This window comes from Bidens hawaiensis, unplaced genomic scaffold (assembly GCF_021521415.1).
Source record: "Bidens hawaiensis isolate Kalapana, Puna unplaced genomic scaffold, B.hawaiensis_p1.1 tig00048329_1, whole genome shotgun sequence".
NCBI classification, from domain to species: Eukaryota; Viridiplantae; Streptophyta; class Magnoliopsida; order Asterales; family Asteraceae; genus Bidens; species Bidens hawaiensis.
In genome coordinates, this window is record NW_027506077.1 from 29,608 (window position 1) to 48,405 (window position 18,798).

An 18,798-nucleotide genomic window follows, 5' to 3' on the forward strand; every position below is an offset into this window, starting at 1 on the left:
GAAGAACGCAGAGACTTAGCCGCAGCGCGTGCAGAGAACTACAAGCGACAAATGCAAAAGTACTACAACACGCGGGTAAAACTCTACAACTTCAATGTCAGAGACTACATACTGCGTAAAAACAAGGCGTCGAACCAAGAACGCCCAGGAAAGCTGGCCCCGGTCTGGGAAGGGCCATATATTATCAAAGAAGTTTTGGGAAAGGGCGCATACAGGCTCGAAAGGCTCGATGGCACCCCCATCCCAAGAACATGGAATGGAGCTCAATTACGCAAATGTTACATGTAGATTAATTCCAAACTTGTAAAGAAAAGGCCTAGAGCCACTTCTAATGGAAATGATTCTCCTTTATCACATTGTGTTGATAGCCTTACCTTTATAATTATGAACTTTCCAGACTGATATGCCGGTATTCACCGCATAAATAAGTGTGGAAAGAAGTAAGTCGTTGCGTGTGGAAGGCGGCAAAACCCGCATAAACATAAAAACGGTAAAAATTTCTAAGGAAAAGATGAGGAAAACCTTCACGCAGGTCAGATATAGGTAAAGTTTGGCCATCCTACTAAGTGAAAGTGACGGTCTTACCCGCACAATCATGATAGAGGAAGCAAAACTTGAACTTATTATCTACCACGTTGACAGGTTAACTTATCCTAAACACTTAGAAAATTGCTAAGTTAAACTAAAATATGTATGAGCACAACATATAAGGTTTACAAGGCAAGGCATTAACAAAACATTTATATTCCATAAAAATTCAAACATTACAAGAATGGCTGGGTATCTACCCGCCTACAAATATATAAATCTATCCTAATGGTGGGAAGGGATCTCAAGGTTCAAACTTCAGGACCACTCCCTCCAAACCCACTTGAACCCGCACCATCAGTTGGCTGTGGAGGTTCAAGGAAAGCCTTGAGAATAGTTAGCCCATCATCAGCAGCAGCAATCTCGTTCACCTTCTCCACCACCGGATGCGGAAAGGCAGCATACTGGTTCACTACTTGGTCGTAAGCAGCTTCAGTGTCCACGTCATAAAGAGGGAAGTTGGAAGGCGGGATGCCCTTCTCAACAAACCCCAGACCAAGCAGGAAACCAGCCTTTTCCCCATCCTCATGAGAAGCGTTGAGGGCTGCGCTCATAGCATCGTCATATGATGTGTTCGTGAAAATCCGATGCACAACCTACAAAATAAAAATATATGTATCAAAAACTAATCTAAGTATGAAGAAAAGCGTAAAGAAGTTACGGAATTACGCATACTTGCGACAACGCTTCTCGTAGAAGCCATTCCTTGGTGATCAGAGCTTCCTGGAGGGCAGCTTGAGCTTGATCACGGGCGCGTTCGGCTTCATTTTTGTTAAGGTTGGTGAGCAACACATCCTTAGCAGCAGCCTCTTCAAAGCCCTTCAGCTTACGCTCAGTGCGGTCAAGCATACCCTTCTGATCCAGAAGCTCTTGGAGCTTCTTGACGTCTTCTAAGGCCAAGGCATCATGAGCCTGCTGGAGCTTCTCTAATTTGGCTTTAAGCTCTTCGTTTTCAGTGCGTAGAGGCTCAGCAACAGCTTCAGCCTTGGTGGCCCTCTCGGTCGCGTTCCGAGCAGTTTCTTTGGCCAACCGAAGCTGTTCGTTAACAGCTTGGGTAGCCTTGGAACGGGACTCGTGCCGAGCCTGAACCTCGACCTCTAGGTCCTTGAAGGCCTTCTCCTTCTCCGCAGCAATGGCGGCAAGTCTCTTATTCTCCTCCCGGATCGCTCGCGCCTGAGCCACTTCCAGGCTACGCGCCGTTTTTAACTTGTCGTTTTCACGACAGAGCAACTCGACGCGCGGCTGCATCCGGGCAAGGAGGATTCAGAGCTCGTTGGTTAGCCTACCCTCCTGGTAGCTAGCCATGGCCTCCCCCAACGCACCGCTTGGGGAGGCGTGGCGCGCCCATTCAACGCAGTCCACAGCCGTTCGAAGGGTTTCCCCGGCGGATGTTCCACCGTGGAACATACACCTCATTGGAATCTGAAACTGCAAAAACAAAAAACAGTTAGGAAAAAATGATAAAAAAAAAGATAATAGGCCAAAATAACCCTACGCACCTGTAGGGTCGACAACAGGCCGGTAGTCACCAAACCCATCACCCGAACCTAAGGGATATCCATCCAAGAGGTCAGGGAGATGGGAAGGAGGCAGAGATTGGCTAGAAGCCCCAACCCTGAACATACCTGATGAACCGGCCATGGACGAGGTAGTCGCCGGTGCCGGAGGAGGCATGGTAGAAGCCGACGCGGTAGAGACCATCGGAGGTGAACTCACTGGAGGTGAACTCACAACCGTGGCCGCAGCTGCGGAGGAGCCCGCAGAAAAAATCACCGTTGGCTAGGTGAAGGATGCAGTGAAGATGGCACTGACAGCCGGCGGAGATGACGTCACAATTGGAACAGTTGCCCTAACAGGATGAGCAACTGAACCAACACTGCAAACAGGCGCAGCCGTCTGGGTCATCACCTCGGGTAGGTTGACCAAGCCTACCGTCGTGGGTCCAGAACTGCTCCTTCCCGCACCACTTTGGAATGCGGTTGCATCCACGCCTGCATGAACAAAATATAAAAACAATGGCGGAAAGAAATGTGGGAAAGAAATAAAAAGTATACTTACGGGTTTTCTTAATCTTGAAAGTTCTGACGGGCGGGGATGAACCCGATGGAACTGGCCTCTTCACTCCAGCCACCGTCGTAGAACTTGGTTGCTCGGAGGTGACAGCTGTCTCAAACTTCGAGACAATTGTCTCACCACCACCAGGGTTCCCCGCCGCCCCCTCGCTTTCAGTCTCAGAGTCAGACTGATCTCCTAGGTCGACGGCAGAGGTAACCTTCGCCTTGCCCTTCACGGCGACAGCTTTCTTCTTCCTCATGAAGACAGGCCCATCTGCGGATTCCTCATCAGAAGATGACAAAATTAGAGGAACTCCAGCAGAAGTCTGAGCATGCAGTGGGCGAGGATTAAAGAATCCCTTACCTGGCCGCGTGGCGCTCAAAATCTCGTGGCCCGGCGGGTAGGCCTCCACGAATCTGTCCGCCGTTTGCTCCAAAATGGGAACCTCGTTCTCGTCGAGATCACGAGTACCCAGTCGAGCGGGACCACCAGTCTCCCGCGGTTGCAGAAGCGATTGCAAATTGTTCCCCTCTGAAAATAAAAAGAGAAACAGTTAGAAGAAAAACCCTAAGCCAGCAAAAAAGACGGAGCATACCGTAGGGAGTAGAATTCAAACCGTATTCAAGGATGATAGGTACTTGCGGCGTCCCAGAACCGGCATCCTTCCATACCCGGCTCATCCCGAGCATCACCATCCCAGACTCCGCAAAGCGGTAAACCGGAGTCTGGATATGGGAGATCTTGGTAAACCATTCCGTCTCCTGGTAGTTGGAGGCGTGAAGGTTGGGGAGTGCTCTCCCGTTCTTGAATGTCATCGCAATGGGGACGACACGGGCAGAGATGTAGAAGAACTCCCGTTTCCAAGATCGAAGACTGCGCTCGGTAGTGCAGATCTTCAAACCCTTGATCCGGGTGACCAAGGTATACCAGCCTTGGATGCACCTCCAGGAGTAGAAGGTCATCAGGCGGTCAACACGGGGCTCGATGCCCAGAATGTGGCACACCCATTCAAAATGGCGGACCTTAGCGATCGCCATTGGGTGTACCTCCGTCAAGTGTACACCGTGTTTCTCCAAAACACGGTATACAAACTTCGTTAATGGGAATCTGAGATTCCCATACATGAAGAATGAGGCATAAACCCCTATCTTGCCCTTGGGGGCATCATACACCGTCTGGTGAGACTCTGGAAACTCAGGCTCGTAGGGCTCGAGCATGAACTTCTTGACGATATAGTGATACAAATCGACAGAAAGAGCACACTGGCACTCGCCAGCAGTACTCTTGTCGTCCTTGTCAGACGCGGACATCGGGTTCTCAGGGTATACGTCGGACTCTTCGGCAGTAACCTCAGGATCGTGAACGGAAGACATGTTTTAAGGTAGGAAAGAGAACGATTTCAGGAGAATGCTCGACAGAAAAGTTAAGAGTATTCGCCGGAAATCGCTTAGAAGAAGAAGAGTGAAGGTGTGAATTGAAATGCACCCTCTCCCCTTTATATACTCATCGCAATGAATGCGATGAATTTAATGCGGAGGAGAGAGGAAGCGCAGGTGCAATGAAATGGCGACACGTGGAAAGCGCAAGCTGGCAACAGCCGTCGACAGGACGCGTGCCGTAAATTTCGCGCCCACGCGCCCAGAAACTCGTGCCCACGCGCCTGAAAAAGCGTCTGGAATGACCATATACTGTCACGTCGCCATAACTTCCTCCACATCCTGAACTGTCAGAAGAAACCGTCGGAAGACGCTAACGTCCCTTCAACAGTTTGGACTGTTCTTATCCTTTCACCAACTCTTTGAATTTCAAAAAGATTCAAAAAGATTCAAAAATAAGAGGGAATATACCCCCTTACCTTGGGAAGCAAAAAACCATAAGACAAGTGCGAGTACAGTGTCAAGGCGAAACCTTTCACATATTTAGCACTTGCAGGGAATTGAAGCCAAGAAGGATCTTGTGGGCCATGCTTGCGGAAAGGGAAATAACACATCCGCATGGCGGGAACATTGAGAACTAGATTGTTTGAAACTTCAAGGTGGAATTGGTAGTTTAACATAACTGATCACTATGTCCAAAACTACCAAAACCTCGTGAAGTCTATACAAGTGAAATGCAACGCTCCCGACTTGCGAAGAGGTTAAACACCTACCCGCATCATAACCAAAGATCAGGCAGAAAAGTCGGGAATTTCTGCAAGTGACATTAGGAATACCGCGGGAAGAATCCCCACGGAAAACCTTAAAAAACAAAAACCTCTTTAAAAGCCCTTGTTTAAAGTCCAAAAATTCACCTCACTCAACAATTCATGAGAAGAACAATGGACTGGGGGGACTTGAAGAGGTAGGTCCCCGCAAAACCCAGTTGGACCGGCAAGACACACCTTGAAGATGTACGTCTGCACAAAGACTAATTGGTCCCGCAGGACCCACCATGCTCAGAGAGATGAAGACCCTATACGCAGTAAGCCAGCTGTTCCCGCAGGAAAGCCTCCCTTGGTACAGTACCCTGCCTGTTCCCGCAGCTATGGGTACAAGCCAAGAAGGAAGGCTACCCGCACTAACGGTAAGGCTACACGCATAAGGCACTAACTCTTATACTTCAGCAATGTCACCTGAAGAAGGAATGAGCAAGGCGGGGATATTCCCGCCCAAAAGAGCCAATCCGTACGCTTCTGGAAGATCTTTTGTACTATACCTGCCAAGGTATGGACAACATAGACAAGATCTGACCAAAGCAGCCCATGAACCAATCACAGGGTGACAGCTCACCGACAATAGTACGAGGAGGAGCATGCTCTAGTACGAAATGTCACTATCAGTCGCTGCCTACCCACCAACTCACATCGTGGCACGTACATAGCCTGTAGTTGGTGGAAAAGGAATAGTATACAGCCGACCACGTCACTATCAGCCGCTGCCTACCCACCAACTCCTATCGTGGCACGTACATAGCCCGTAGTTGGTGGAAAAGGAATATTATACAGCTGGCCGTACCTGCTTGGAAACCTACCTTCGGCTATAAATACTCCAACACCTTGGAACGGTAGAAGGATCTGATATTATCTTATCTTCTCTCTAGCTATTTCTCTCTATATACATTTATATTCAGAGCAATCTAGTCTGATTCTCACGCCGGAGGGTGGTCACAAGGAAGAACCCCCCCCCTTCTCAGTGACGAGCTCACTGTGTCTGTTTTGCAGGTCAAGAAGAATAATCATCTTTGCCGGACCTAACCCTCGTGGGAAACATCTACTTAACCTCCAGATTATCCGTAATCTGCCGGGGTCACTTAGTGTTTCTTCAATGGCAAAAGAAATGTAATTAATAACCATCGATCGTTACAAACGAGTCTTATTTTAAAGTGTCAAAAACTTCATGTACACATAAATAAAAACATTCATATGTCAAAAACAAGTTTTACATTTACACCATGTAACCCTTCAAGCCAAAACACACAATACAATAAATAAAGATTAATAATACATGGCTCTCTTTTTTGTGGTGGGGGTGGAAAGGCATGAGAAGGGTATGGTGAATTGGTGAGACATGGTCAATGGTGATGAGTGTGTAAAGGGATCGAAAGGGGATATGTGCTTACGAGGGGCATTAAGGTCATTTACATTATTTGTACTTAGTTGGGTGCCCTATGAGGAATCCCCTTTCTTCTTCTAGTGGAAGGAGTGTGAGTGTAAATGTGGTGATGTTCTTCTTCATCATCATCATCATCATCATCATCATCCAATATTATCCCTATTCTTCTTGTTCTTGATGATGACATTAATCTTGTGGTTGATGATTTCCTTTCTAATATAAACCTTGCATTTTCATTTCTCTTTATCCCAACAAGCTACACAAATAAGTTCAACTCCAAGTTGTCAATATTAACAAATTTGTATAACCATATATCATTTTTATGTTAAAAATATATAGAGAAACCAGATCATATACCTAATGCACAACAAATATGTATCTAGAAGCTAGAACCATGAAAATTGCAATGTACAATGATTTTTTACAATGAAAAATAATAAACTTCAAATAAATGTGACAAAATAACTTTTACTAAAAAAAACTTCATGAATCAAAACCAATATTTCTCGGGTTGAAAAATTTTTAAACAACCTAGAAAATGATATAAAAATACATTATAAAGAAAATGTAATACAAATGCTACAAAAATTAAGTATATTCATTTAAAGACACTTGATAACAAATAATTCATGAAATAAAAACAATGTCACGTAGCATATTTATCAAAAATAAATCAAGAGGATGATTAATCAGCAGGAAAACTAAAAACATTTGGTATTAATTAAATAATTCACAATGCATGTGTGATTATTGGTAGACAATGGGTTGGCTTAACTTTTAGTTAATTTGAATTTGCATGATGAAGTAATGAGCAAATTAGTGAATGCCAATTCACATTGTGAGTTGTGTTGTCTAACAATGTGAAGCAAAGGCAATTAAGATTAAACTAAAAAACTTAATTAAATTAATAATAATTATTATTGTAATAATTACTTTTTCAAGTTTGAATCTTGTATCATTAAAACTCAAAAATTATAAAAGTGGGAGAATAATTAATGCTAACCTTACAACCAAGTGAACAAAAAAGAAACATATCCAAAAGGCTCCTTCCACAAACTTGACATATTTTAGAACCTGTTTTTCCTGATAATTTAGGTTGTGGTCGCTCGTTTAAAAACAAAACCTTCGCACTGTTTATAACATATGTTTGAACACCATCAATGTTCAACACCTTCTCTATCTCTGAAACTCTCACAACATCATGATATGAAGATCTCCTGATCTACAGCGATGAGCAATAAACAAACCGTTAACCAAAACCAAACCGTTCATATTTTTTTATATATTTCTAACTTGTATTTATATCTCTAATTCATGTATTTTTAATTACCATCATTTTATGTATTTATACATTCATTTCATGTATTTCTAAGCTGAAAAAATTTAGTCCAAGTTTGTTTTGATTATTAACCGAACCGACAAGCTAACAGAATATACCAAACCGATTAACCGAAAACCAATTGGTTAATAAAATATATTAACCAATGATTTCAGTTTCAGTTGAAGCTAATAACCGAACGGAACAAAACTGAGCACACCCCTACCCTACATTGTGTAATGCAAGTAAAACACATGATAATATAAACTTTTCAGAATGTGTATGAAAAAACACCATAAAACACACACTGACCTGAATGACATGATGTTCATTATGTTTAGAAGATTTACAATATAAGCAAAATGCTTCATCATTGCAATCTAAGCAGTACATGTTAGATTCACTTTTAGCGGCGTCTCCATGTGTCCGGCACACCCGAAAAAACTCCGTTAATAGCAGCTTCTCCAGCCATGGTGGCGGCATAATCTGCTGCTGTTATTATAAATTCAACATTCAACATACAAAAGCATACATTATACATTTATGTTAAATGAATTAACATACATATATGAATTATGTCATTGATCATTAACAATAATATAAAACATATTTACCATTATGAAATTGGTGATAATTTGGAAGATTGGAAAAAGGAAGATTGCTCAGATTTGGAAGATTTTGTTAGTGAGAGAGAAAGAGAGTAAACAAGTTGTAAGTTTGAAGTCATCAATGAAAGTACGAAACAAAGCATGTAAATGGACAAATGGAAGCCACCTTTTTCTATTAATATTGAAATTTAAAAGTGCTAATGGTCCCTTTTTTAAGTTTTAAACTTTTAATATAATAAAGAAAATATATATGTTTGGTTACTAATTCTTTCATCATTTACATGTTTGATCCCTAAGATTTTTGTATGCAAAGTTGCTCAAAATTATGTGATAGGTATGCATACGGATTTGCTTCTTTCTTTTTGATATTACACCTTTTAATTAGTATCACTTTTGAGAAAGTATGATGTTTTTTTAGTCTTTATCATACGTTAAGAAATTATCATTTAACTTGTCATGTTAAAGTATTTACTTAGGAAAATATTATTTAACTTGTCATGTTAAAAAGTATATAGTAACAAATAACAATTATAAAATATAATAATCCCATACCCTAACCTTTTCCTACAAATCAAGAAAAATGTCTCTATGGTCCCCTCTCCCACCCTTTCTTCCACAACCTAACTAATTTGTTCAATTCCTTCTACCATCGCAACACCACCGTTCGACACCTATGTGTATCGCTCACTTCTCACATGTTTTAGTCTTGGTCTCCTCTCCAACACCTAATTAAGTGACTCCAATTGCCACTTGCAAATATCATGCTTTGCTAACCACTAACGTGGTGATGCTTGTTTAACCAATTTATATATTATCTCTATAACACAAGTATCAAAAATGAATGCAATTTGTTAGTATCTCATGTATCAAGAATGAGAAATGATGAAGTCTAATATACTAATTTTTAATTATTTAAAAAATATTAAATTACGTAGTGTACTTTTAATTTACTAACACAGGTTTAGTCATGTCTTAAACATATTAGGATTTGCTAGCCTTAACTATAGATCAATTAATTGTTTGATAAACGCCACAAATCCGCAATGATATATGTTTGGAAAAGTCATTCAAACTGGTAGCGCGTGCGACTTAATGTAACGTTTGATGAGATTTTATGTGTCGCTTTCGCAATAAACTAATTATGTGTTTACTACCGTCTTAAATTTATCATTTACATGTGTTTGTTTCCTTGTATTTTTACATGATTTGTTTACCAAAAAAACACATTATTGAAACTTTGTCTTCCAAGCTCCATCCATGTACACAGTAATTAATTATATACCATACTTGTAATTTGTAGCTCATATTCTAGTATATATTCTAAACCGTATGGTTTCATAGCAATGCAAGAAGCAAACAATCGTGGCCACCTCTACTGCTGAGGCAGAATGCGTTGTTACTTCGAGCAACATGTGTGATTTTATGTAGCTCCAACATTACATGACTCTATGTTTATTTTTATTAAAAATATATATTTGAAATTACGAGGATATATATATGCTATATTAGATACTATAAGGACTAGAGGAATATAATTACTCTTTCAATGTATGGGATCTATATATAGTATGTGGATTGTAAAAAAATAATCTATTTTATTCGATCAGTATAGATCTGATAAAAAATTATTGTGATTCACAAGTTAAGTTCTTAGGATTTCTATTTTATTTGTATGGTTGAGTTTTTAAAGTTAATGTTTAAATGATTAATTAAAACATTAACTAGAAACTTTTATCAAGATTCAAGACATGTTTTTAGTCCTTTAAGCGGATAATTTCGTTGATGTGTATGTGATATATGCATTGATAAACTCGGTGTTCCCAAACTATCCGATTTCACCTCACACAAAGCAATATTGTTCTTTGTCCAACATTTAAGATACTTTTATCCGACTTATTTCACCACGTCACTTTGCCGAACCAATGAAGGTCGTGTTCTAGTAGTACCCGATCAATCTGATATGGTTTCCAGAGTACGCACATACACCCTAGCTAACCCATGTTAAAAGAATAAAAGCTTTCAAGTTTTAACAAAAGAATAAAGTGGCAATTTCCATGTATTTAGTTATGAGTTTCAAGGTTTTAGGTCAACTGAAAAGAGTCAAGATTCATCAAAGTATTTCTGAGCCTTATAATTAATATTCATTTTTTCAAGATAATATGATATTCACATTTGAATCATTAATGATCCATTTTTTAAACCAACTACAAAAATGTTTCTGGTTAACATGACATTGTCATGTCTCTTTCACCTTACAAAAAAGTAAATGTATTATATTTACATTGTTCTAAAGTTTTTGTATCATGACCCAATATGTCCAACCTTCTGTTTAAAAATTAACTCCGGTCCAATAAGTTGCACTTAAAAGCAATGGCACTATCGGTTTGGTCCAATATATTGGGTGTAAATTAACCGTGGAATTTTCAAATAAACAAGAAGGAAACAATAAAAAAATATTAAAGCAAAGCCATATATGCTTCTCTCCTCACATTGCAAAATTGACCATCTTTTAAAACTAAACCGACATGTTGAAACAGAATGATATCACTACCCTACTTAAAAAAAAATTATGATCCCATAAAAGTATAAACCGAATACCGTATTGACTTATCAGTTATGTACTTGTACTACTGAAATACCATAAAAACACCCGAAGCCGAATGGTATCAATACCAATAACGTGAAAAACAAAAAATGGTATTGATACCAATCGTATTCAATCAACTCGATACAAAATTGCTCATCCCTAGATTGACTCGGTATTGCTAGCTAGTGGTTCAACTTAACTGCGTGGTTTAATTATTAGACTATGTACTGGGTTAGTGTCCCAAGCCACCTCACCATTTTTAACTTGCCAAACTAAAACGGGAAGGGCGTCGAGGGCAGGGTACCCCTTTTGGCGCTACATTGTCAACTGGCTCAAGATCTGAGGCCACAATTAATCCAACCTATCAAATTCAAAAACTCACTTTTTGTATATAAAAATATCAATTGCGTTGCTAATACACTATTACACGTTTTTTTGTGAAAAAATAAGTTGTAAGAGTCTCGTGGTTACATGGCAGTGACATGAAAGTTACGTTTCTAATTTGTTTTTATTTTTTCTTTTAACCATTACATACGGTCTTAGACTTCCCATTTACACTCAGTAGGTTTGGGATTTATATATTACTATTTTTAACATTCCACCTGGCCATATTCCCACCCCTAGTCACCACCCTAACTACCCTTTCGACAAGTGTTCACCTACTTCTATATTGTCCAACAACCTAAACCTTTTAACCTTAAAAGTAGGCAATTGTTTCCCATCAAAACATCTCATGTGATATACCTTCAACAAACTAACAAAACACAACCGATTATAGACAATATTTACTAAACCAATTACCTGCTACAACTCTTCATTTCAATGAACAAAGCCATGCCGGATCCTTTAGAATCATCATCAGGATCACAAACAGCCATATCCAACAATTCATTCTTCACTCCTTTAGTCATATCAATAATCGGAATCACTGCGACCGCACTCGCTGTTATATTCTACCACCTTCTACTTGTTAGATATTGCATTAGACGACACGCCGCAAGAATGGCGGCGTTACAAACATTTACGGGAGAAGAAACACTCACGGGAGTTGATGACAAGACCCTTTCAACAATCCCCATAATCACATACAAGAAACCGAACCCTGAATTGGTTTCGGATCAAACTGAATGTGCGGTTTGTTTGGCGGATTTGGAGGATGGAGAGAACGTTAGGTTGTTGCCGGAATGTAAGCATTTGTTTCATGTGGGGTGTATTGATGAATGGTTTGATGGTCACACGAGTTGTCCGGTTTGCAGGGTTCCAGTGGTAGCACTTGCACCACCGGAACCACCGGACAACGAGATTAATTGTCCGGTTTGTAGGGTAGGAGGTACGGTTGCTGATGACCGTACCTCTGTTGGTTCTGATGACAGGACCGAGGTTGATAACATTGGTGGATTAACATCCGGGCCAAGGATAATGCTACGTCATTGTCATTCGTTGGTTTTGCCTGGAGAAATAAAGGGGAAGTTAACCGGGATGGAGTTAAAAAGATCTTTTTCGATGGGGCACAGTGCATGTGTGGTTATCGATATCAGTATTGATTATATTGATCAAGATTATACGTATTATTGGCCGTTTAGAGATTTCTCAATTCGACAGTTTCAACGTGTGTCCACGAAGGGGCACACGAAGGTGAAGCAATCGGTTTCTCGCGTATGTGTAGGACAAAGACAAAGGCAAAGACATGGGAGTGGGATTCTCCCATATTGAGATGTTTCTTGATCCTAGCATTCTATGTTGTCGTTAGGGTTACAAGAATTCTTTCCAACGTAACAGGAGAATCTTGTTTTGGATCGAATCGGTTAATAAGCAAATCTATTTCCCGATTAAATGGATCATGATTGATCCGATCAGGTCAAACTTGGACCTGATCAGATTAGATGATCATAAGACATGACTAAAGATCTAGTTAAATATACATACATAAATACTTACATATATATATATATATCAAGATCGATCCAACTAATCTAAAAATTTATCTTTTTATTTTGTGTCTAGTTTTATTTCAAATTAATTGTTTTTTCATGATATTACGTGAAATCTTTGGAGAAGCCTTCTCATTGACAATGGTGGTAGTCGTAACTTGTAAAGCTGATAATAATCACACGGCTCTACTGGTGGTGATTTGGCATTGTGGCCCTACGTGGAACACCACGGCACCCTTGGCCGGACCACTAGTGGTGTTCCCACTCAGGGTGATGGTACCCTAGCGGCTTATCCTCATAATCGGTGATGATTTAACCTAGGAAGTGTAATGATCATGACCCGAATTTTATGGCTAAAAGCCTGAATGTAAAGATGGTACAAAGTCTCATTCTTACATGAAAGAACTAGCATGAACGAAATCTTACTGTCACACCCCGAACAAAGGCGGCGGAACATGCCGGGGTGCAACGGTTGCTCATAAGCGCATGACACTATTTAAAGCGATAATATTTAACAAATTTATTTCATTTTACAACATCGAAAATGTCACATAACAATATTCATAAGTCAAATACAACAAAACATAACAAAACATAGCAAATCAAACATTTTTCATTTTTGCTAATATCCTAGAGGTATTTGTGACGTTTTCTTTTCCAAACTCCATAATCAACCTAGATGCAAACCTGTAACATTTCATAAAATAAAGTTTATCAACACAAATGTTGGTGAGCAATTCATAAGTTTGAACAATATGTATATAATAAGAAAAGCCACAATCTTGTATACAAAACAACAAATACATAGCAATAATTTGGATAATATGAGGTCGCTAATAAGAATATATTAGCGACACCGTCTATAAGAGAATATCAAATAGATTCGGATTTCATGAGGTCGTTAATAAGTTTACATTAACGGCACCGTGTTATAAGAGAATACCATATAGTTCACGGATTTATGATTCAACCCTCCAAAAGCGGTAATCATGTAAGCACATAATCATGTAAGCATAGAACACCAAATCGAGCATTTATTTAAGTAAAATATACAATAACGTTTGTGGTTTAAGACTCAAATATAAAGCATTTAATTTGAATAAATATGAAATGTCACCCCCAAAACAAAAAAACGGGGGATGAATGTACTCACGTTCAAGTAATAAACTTGAAAAGTTGGTAATTTGAAGATTTACCGGAACGACGAGTTTAACGTATGAAGCCTAAATAAAAGAAAGTTTTGGATTTAGAAAGGTTGTTTTGAAGATCTTAAAATAAAATAATTGTTTGCAAAAAGTAAACAATTAATGTTCAAGGTTTAAAATGTAACTATTTAAGAATTTATAATAATAACCCTTTAAAAATGTAAGTTTGCTCGAAACCGGGTTAAAGTATCTAACCTTAATATTTACTTAACCAATGTTAAGTAATAAGGTGGAAAAAAATGCAAAAATGCAAATTCCTTTGGGACAAAGATACTAGAACGGGTCTTTAATGAGTGTTCGGGTTGTTGGTTTGGGTCTTGGTAATTGGTCAAACCCAAAGTCAACTTTCCAAAATAATGAATGTTATGAGATAACTCAATAAAACTTAATAAAGACTTAACCAAGTATGTAGATCTATTGTTTTAGAACTAAAACGCACGTTAAGCGAGTGTTCGGTTTTGTCGGTCCAAACTATGTTATGAGATCAAGTTGGATCCAACAATTCCAAGTACTTAAGAAAATAATTAAAATCAGTTTGTAAACTATTTTTAAAGAAATATACAAGTCTTGATAACTAAAAACACATTTGTGCGTCTTAAGCTAGTAAAAATCGGATCGGTTTGGTTTCCATCTCACAACAAGTTCATAGACGGTTTTCACATGCCCAAATATCATAGATCTTGTATAATAATGTATAAATGAAAATATCAAAGTTTTGCAACTAAAAAGTCAACAACGAATCTTTTAAGCAAAAGTTCGGTTTGGTTCGGTTTCCATCTCACAACGAGTTCATAGATGGTCTCCACATACCCAAGACTTGTAAATGTGACAAACAAACTAAAAATGAGCAGAAGTTAAGTAAGATTAATATGTATAAACAAGTTATATAAGTGTGTGTGTGTATATATATATATCAAGAACACGAAGCCCTCCATGAAGCCTTGCCTTACGAGGCCCGAAACCTCTCCAGTCGGAACCGGAGAAGTAACCACCAAAGGTAACAAGGGGTATTATATTATATATATGTCGTGCCACCATAAACAAGTATTAATAAGACTACATAAGCTAATTAGAATGAAAGAAATAACTCAGTTTGACTTTTAGAAGTCAAACATTCAAGAACACTAAGAAAACAACCCTAAGATCTTTAAATTTGAGAGAGTTTTTGGAGTTGTAACAGGGAATAATGGATGGAAATGGTGGTGTATATATAGGATAAGTTGAAATGGTCAAGTAAAAAGTGTTCTGCATGAAAATGGGATGATTTGGTCACATGTTTGCATAAAAATAAGTATCTAGGATCATTTGTTCAGAGCGATGGGGAATTAGACAGTGATGTGACCCATCGAGTTCAGGTAGGATGGTGTAGATGGAAAGCAGCCACAAGTATATTATGCGACAAGAGTTTTCCAACTAAACTAAAGGGAAAATTTTATAGGGTAGCAGTTAGACCTGCAATGCTATATGGAATAGATTGTTGGGCCATCAAGAAGGCACAAGTGCGGAAGATGGAGGTAGCAGAGATGAGAATGCTACGCTGGATGTGTGGGCACACAAGGTTAGACCGAATAAGAAACGTTGTGTTTCGAGAGAGATTAGGGGTAGCTAACATATCAGACAAGATTAGAGAGTGGAGATTGAGATGGTTTGGACATGTGAAGAGAAGACAGACGAACCCGTTTAGATCGGTAGAAAACATTACTATAGAGGGGAGGAGGGGTAGAGGACGACCTAAATTGACGTGAGATGAGAGGATTTGGCATGATTTGATAGACCTAAATCTCTCAGAGGACATGGTTAGGGATAAGAATTCTTAGAGAAGTAGAATTAACGTTAAGGATTTTTAGAGAGAAATGAATACCTTAGGGGCCTCTATTTACCTTATTTTTGGTCACACACCATTATGGTATTTTCTTTCCATATATATATATATATATATATATATATATATATATATATATATAGTTGAACTTTGATTTCCTTTTATATTTCCGCATACAAATGTAATCAAGAGCTGAGGGTCTTTCTGAAAGCCACCTCTCTATTCCATTGGATAGAGGTACGGTGTGCCTATATCCCACACTTCCCAGACCCTACTTATAGTTTTACTATTGGTGGGACTACACTGGGTATGATTGATTGATTTTGCATAAAAATAAGCCAAAAACGCATTCTGTGCAGACCTCCCTTAGCGCGGCGCTAAGGTCTCTGCCCCTTGATCTTAGCGCGATGCTAAGGTCACAAAGGGAAAATTCTGAACTTTCAAAATTGGCAGTTTTGGCCCTCGAGTTGTTTTTAAGCGTTTTAAGGCCATTTTAGGGACTGAAAAAGGTGTTTTTGAGACCCGACAAGTATAAAACAATAATGTAACATAAAATCCATTATTTTGATTATGTGGAAGGTTTCGGTTTACAAAACGGGTCGGTTTACATAATAAAAGATTGCAAAACGAATACAAATCGAGACCCGAAATTGACGAATGTCACACTTACCAACCATACATTTAGTTTTGAAGTTTGGATAACTTGTGATTAGTTATACATTTAAGGCTTTAAGTAGAGTCTTACTCTCACGCTTGAAGGTGGTCATAGAGGAAACTTTTTCCTCTCTAACGAGTGACGAAGGCTAATAAATGTTGTTAAGGAGAAGCACCATATTTATAATTCAAAATAGCCGAAGGAAATAATAGTTAAATATGTCTAACAAGTTCATACCTCATCATGCTACCATGATCAATAGAAATCAATGTCGCATAGCAATTGAAGCAATTCAAATGCTTCTACCCCTTACCGAGTGTCATTGAAGACATTCACTAATCATCACGTAGGCATAGGCGTCATTTACTAACCGTCACGTAATGATTTAATTGAAAACACAATTATTTTAGAAAACATTTCTTTTTTCTTATTTTTCATCTATTTTATAAATGACAGTGAAATATTATGATTGGTTGGTTTTATAGTTAGTCCAACCATTTAGAGCTCATTGCCCGTTGCTACACTATTGCACAAGGAGGCATTTACTTGTTTGACGCCTATATCTTTGAAGGATTAATGGTTTGGCCGGCATGATGCCCATAACACATAACACATAGTCTAACAACAAAACGAAAGTTTAAACCATCCTTTTTTTTTTCCTTTTTTTCTATTCTCTCTTTCTTGATTTGTGGGACAAGAAATTAAAAATCAGCAACAGATTTGCTGCCTCATTTTACGTGCCCAACCCCCTTTTGTTTCTTTTATTCGGCCATGAGCCATGCTCGTTTCAGGAAGCCCGCTGAGTTTTTTTAGTTGAGGTGAGGCCCGACTATTGTTATTTTTATTTTTTTTTAACTCAAGATTCACCGTAATAAAACAATAAATTAATTGTAACGATTTGTGACAGCAATGACCATTGCAACGAGGCTAAAATGATAAGAATTCTAGAAATTGTCAACATCAAAAGAGAGAACGGATCAAGTTTACACATAAGAAATAAATTTAGGAGTTTGTTTTTATTGTTTTTTTATTTATAAATAATAAATATATCATCCATTTTTTTATAGAAAAATTGGTTTTAAATAATCTCAACTATTGATGTTGGTAAATAGCAGTTCCAACTAACAACATAGCTAACGGATGGTCGAATCTTGTAACATGTGTGTTCGCTACGATTCGTGACTAACATAACTCTAACGTCGTTAGTTGCAGGTCGCCGGCAAAACCTTTTTGACGGGAAAACTCACAACTCAACCTAAACACCACCAACAACAACAAATGACTCACCACCAGCCAACCACCATCACTTGAGCACCACCAACTGACTCCGGCAATGGTTTTCGGATTCCAGCGACATCAATAACTAAGTTTTTTTAATAGAAAAGGATTCATAAAAGCCCAATCTAAGAGGTTTGCAATGAAAATGTTGAATTTTCTGGCGGAAAATGTCACTTTTCAGACCAAAAATGTTTTCCGACGACATACAACTAACGCCGTTAGAACTGTTAGTCGTGGACAATTGAGAACAAATATGATAAAAGTTGGTACATCGTCAGCCATGTCGTTAGTTAAGACTTATTTGCCAGCAATCAATATTTGAGATTATCTAAAACCAATTTTTCTTAAATAAAAAAAACAAAAACTATTATTTGCTACCGAGCCAATAAAAGATACAACCATGAGGGGTAATTTAAGTATTTAACTAAACTAGTTTCACAAAGAATGTAAACCATGTGTCCATGACCCTAAATATATATTTCACGAAATAATTAAATACCAGGACAGGTACACTGTTTGAGAAAAAGACATAAGCCTGAATATGTCCTCTTGTTTGTTCTTTTATATATGTGCGAGTGTATTGCTTATGAAAGTTAAAAAAATTTAGGAAAATATTAATTTTCAAATGTTTATATTATTGTCAATGTTTAATGGACAATACGTAAAAAAATATATTATAAAGTGACATATAATTTGTTTTTCCGAAGAACGGGTTACAAGTTTGCTCATTTCAATGACATACTTAGGGGTGAACATAAATCGGGTCCCGAATCGACCAGACCTTGTTATTTACCATAGGATCGGTTCTTGTGTACTAAGAATATCATTAATAGGGTTCGGATGGACCGGATCAGGTATTGCAAGCAAGACCTATTTGCTCATCCCTAAACATATTTACCTTTTTAACTTTGTTTACTAATAGAAAAAAGGTTTTTAGAAAAAAACCTTTAGAAAGATATGTGATCTCTACACTTTTATGTATCTTCAAATGAAAAGTGTTCTCCAAATCTTTTTTACTTTTTCTATGTAGATTTGTAGTGGAGAGATCAATGAACTTAAGTGCAATAAGGCTTTTTTTTTTTTTTGGGCATACTTCAACTACTTATGTACTTATGCCAATATTCAATTGTGGTAATCTGCAACTACCTTTCACAAAATGAA

The 18,798-nt window shown here is 38.4% G+C and overlaps 1 protein-coding gene across 1 annotated transcript; it reads left to right on the forward strand.

Moving 5' to 3' along the window:
• Window positions 1-11,569: 11,569 nt before the first annotated feature.
• On the forward strand, window positions 11,570-12,459 carry LOC143616621 (RING-H2 finger protein ATL40-like). The gene has a single exon (XM_077089405.1). The coding sequence runs from the start codon at window positions 11,581-11,583 to the stop codon at window positions 12,457-12,459; it is 879 nt and encodes a 292-aa protein (XP_076945520.1). The 5' UTR covers window positions 11,570-11,580.
• The last annotated feature ends 6,339 nt before the right edge of the window (window positions 12,460-18,798 follow it).

What these genes read in the sequence shown, in the direction of transcription:
- LOC143616621 (XM_077089405.1), top strand. Translation starts at nt 11,581, where the DNA reads ATGCCGGATCCTTTAGAATCATCATCAGGATCACAAACAGCCATATCC.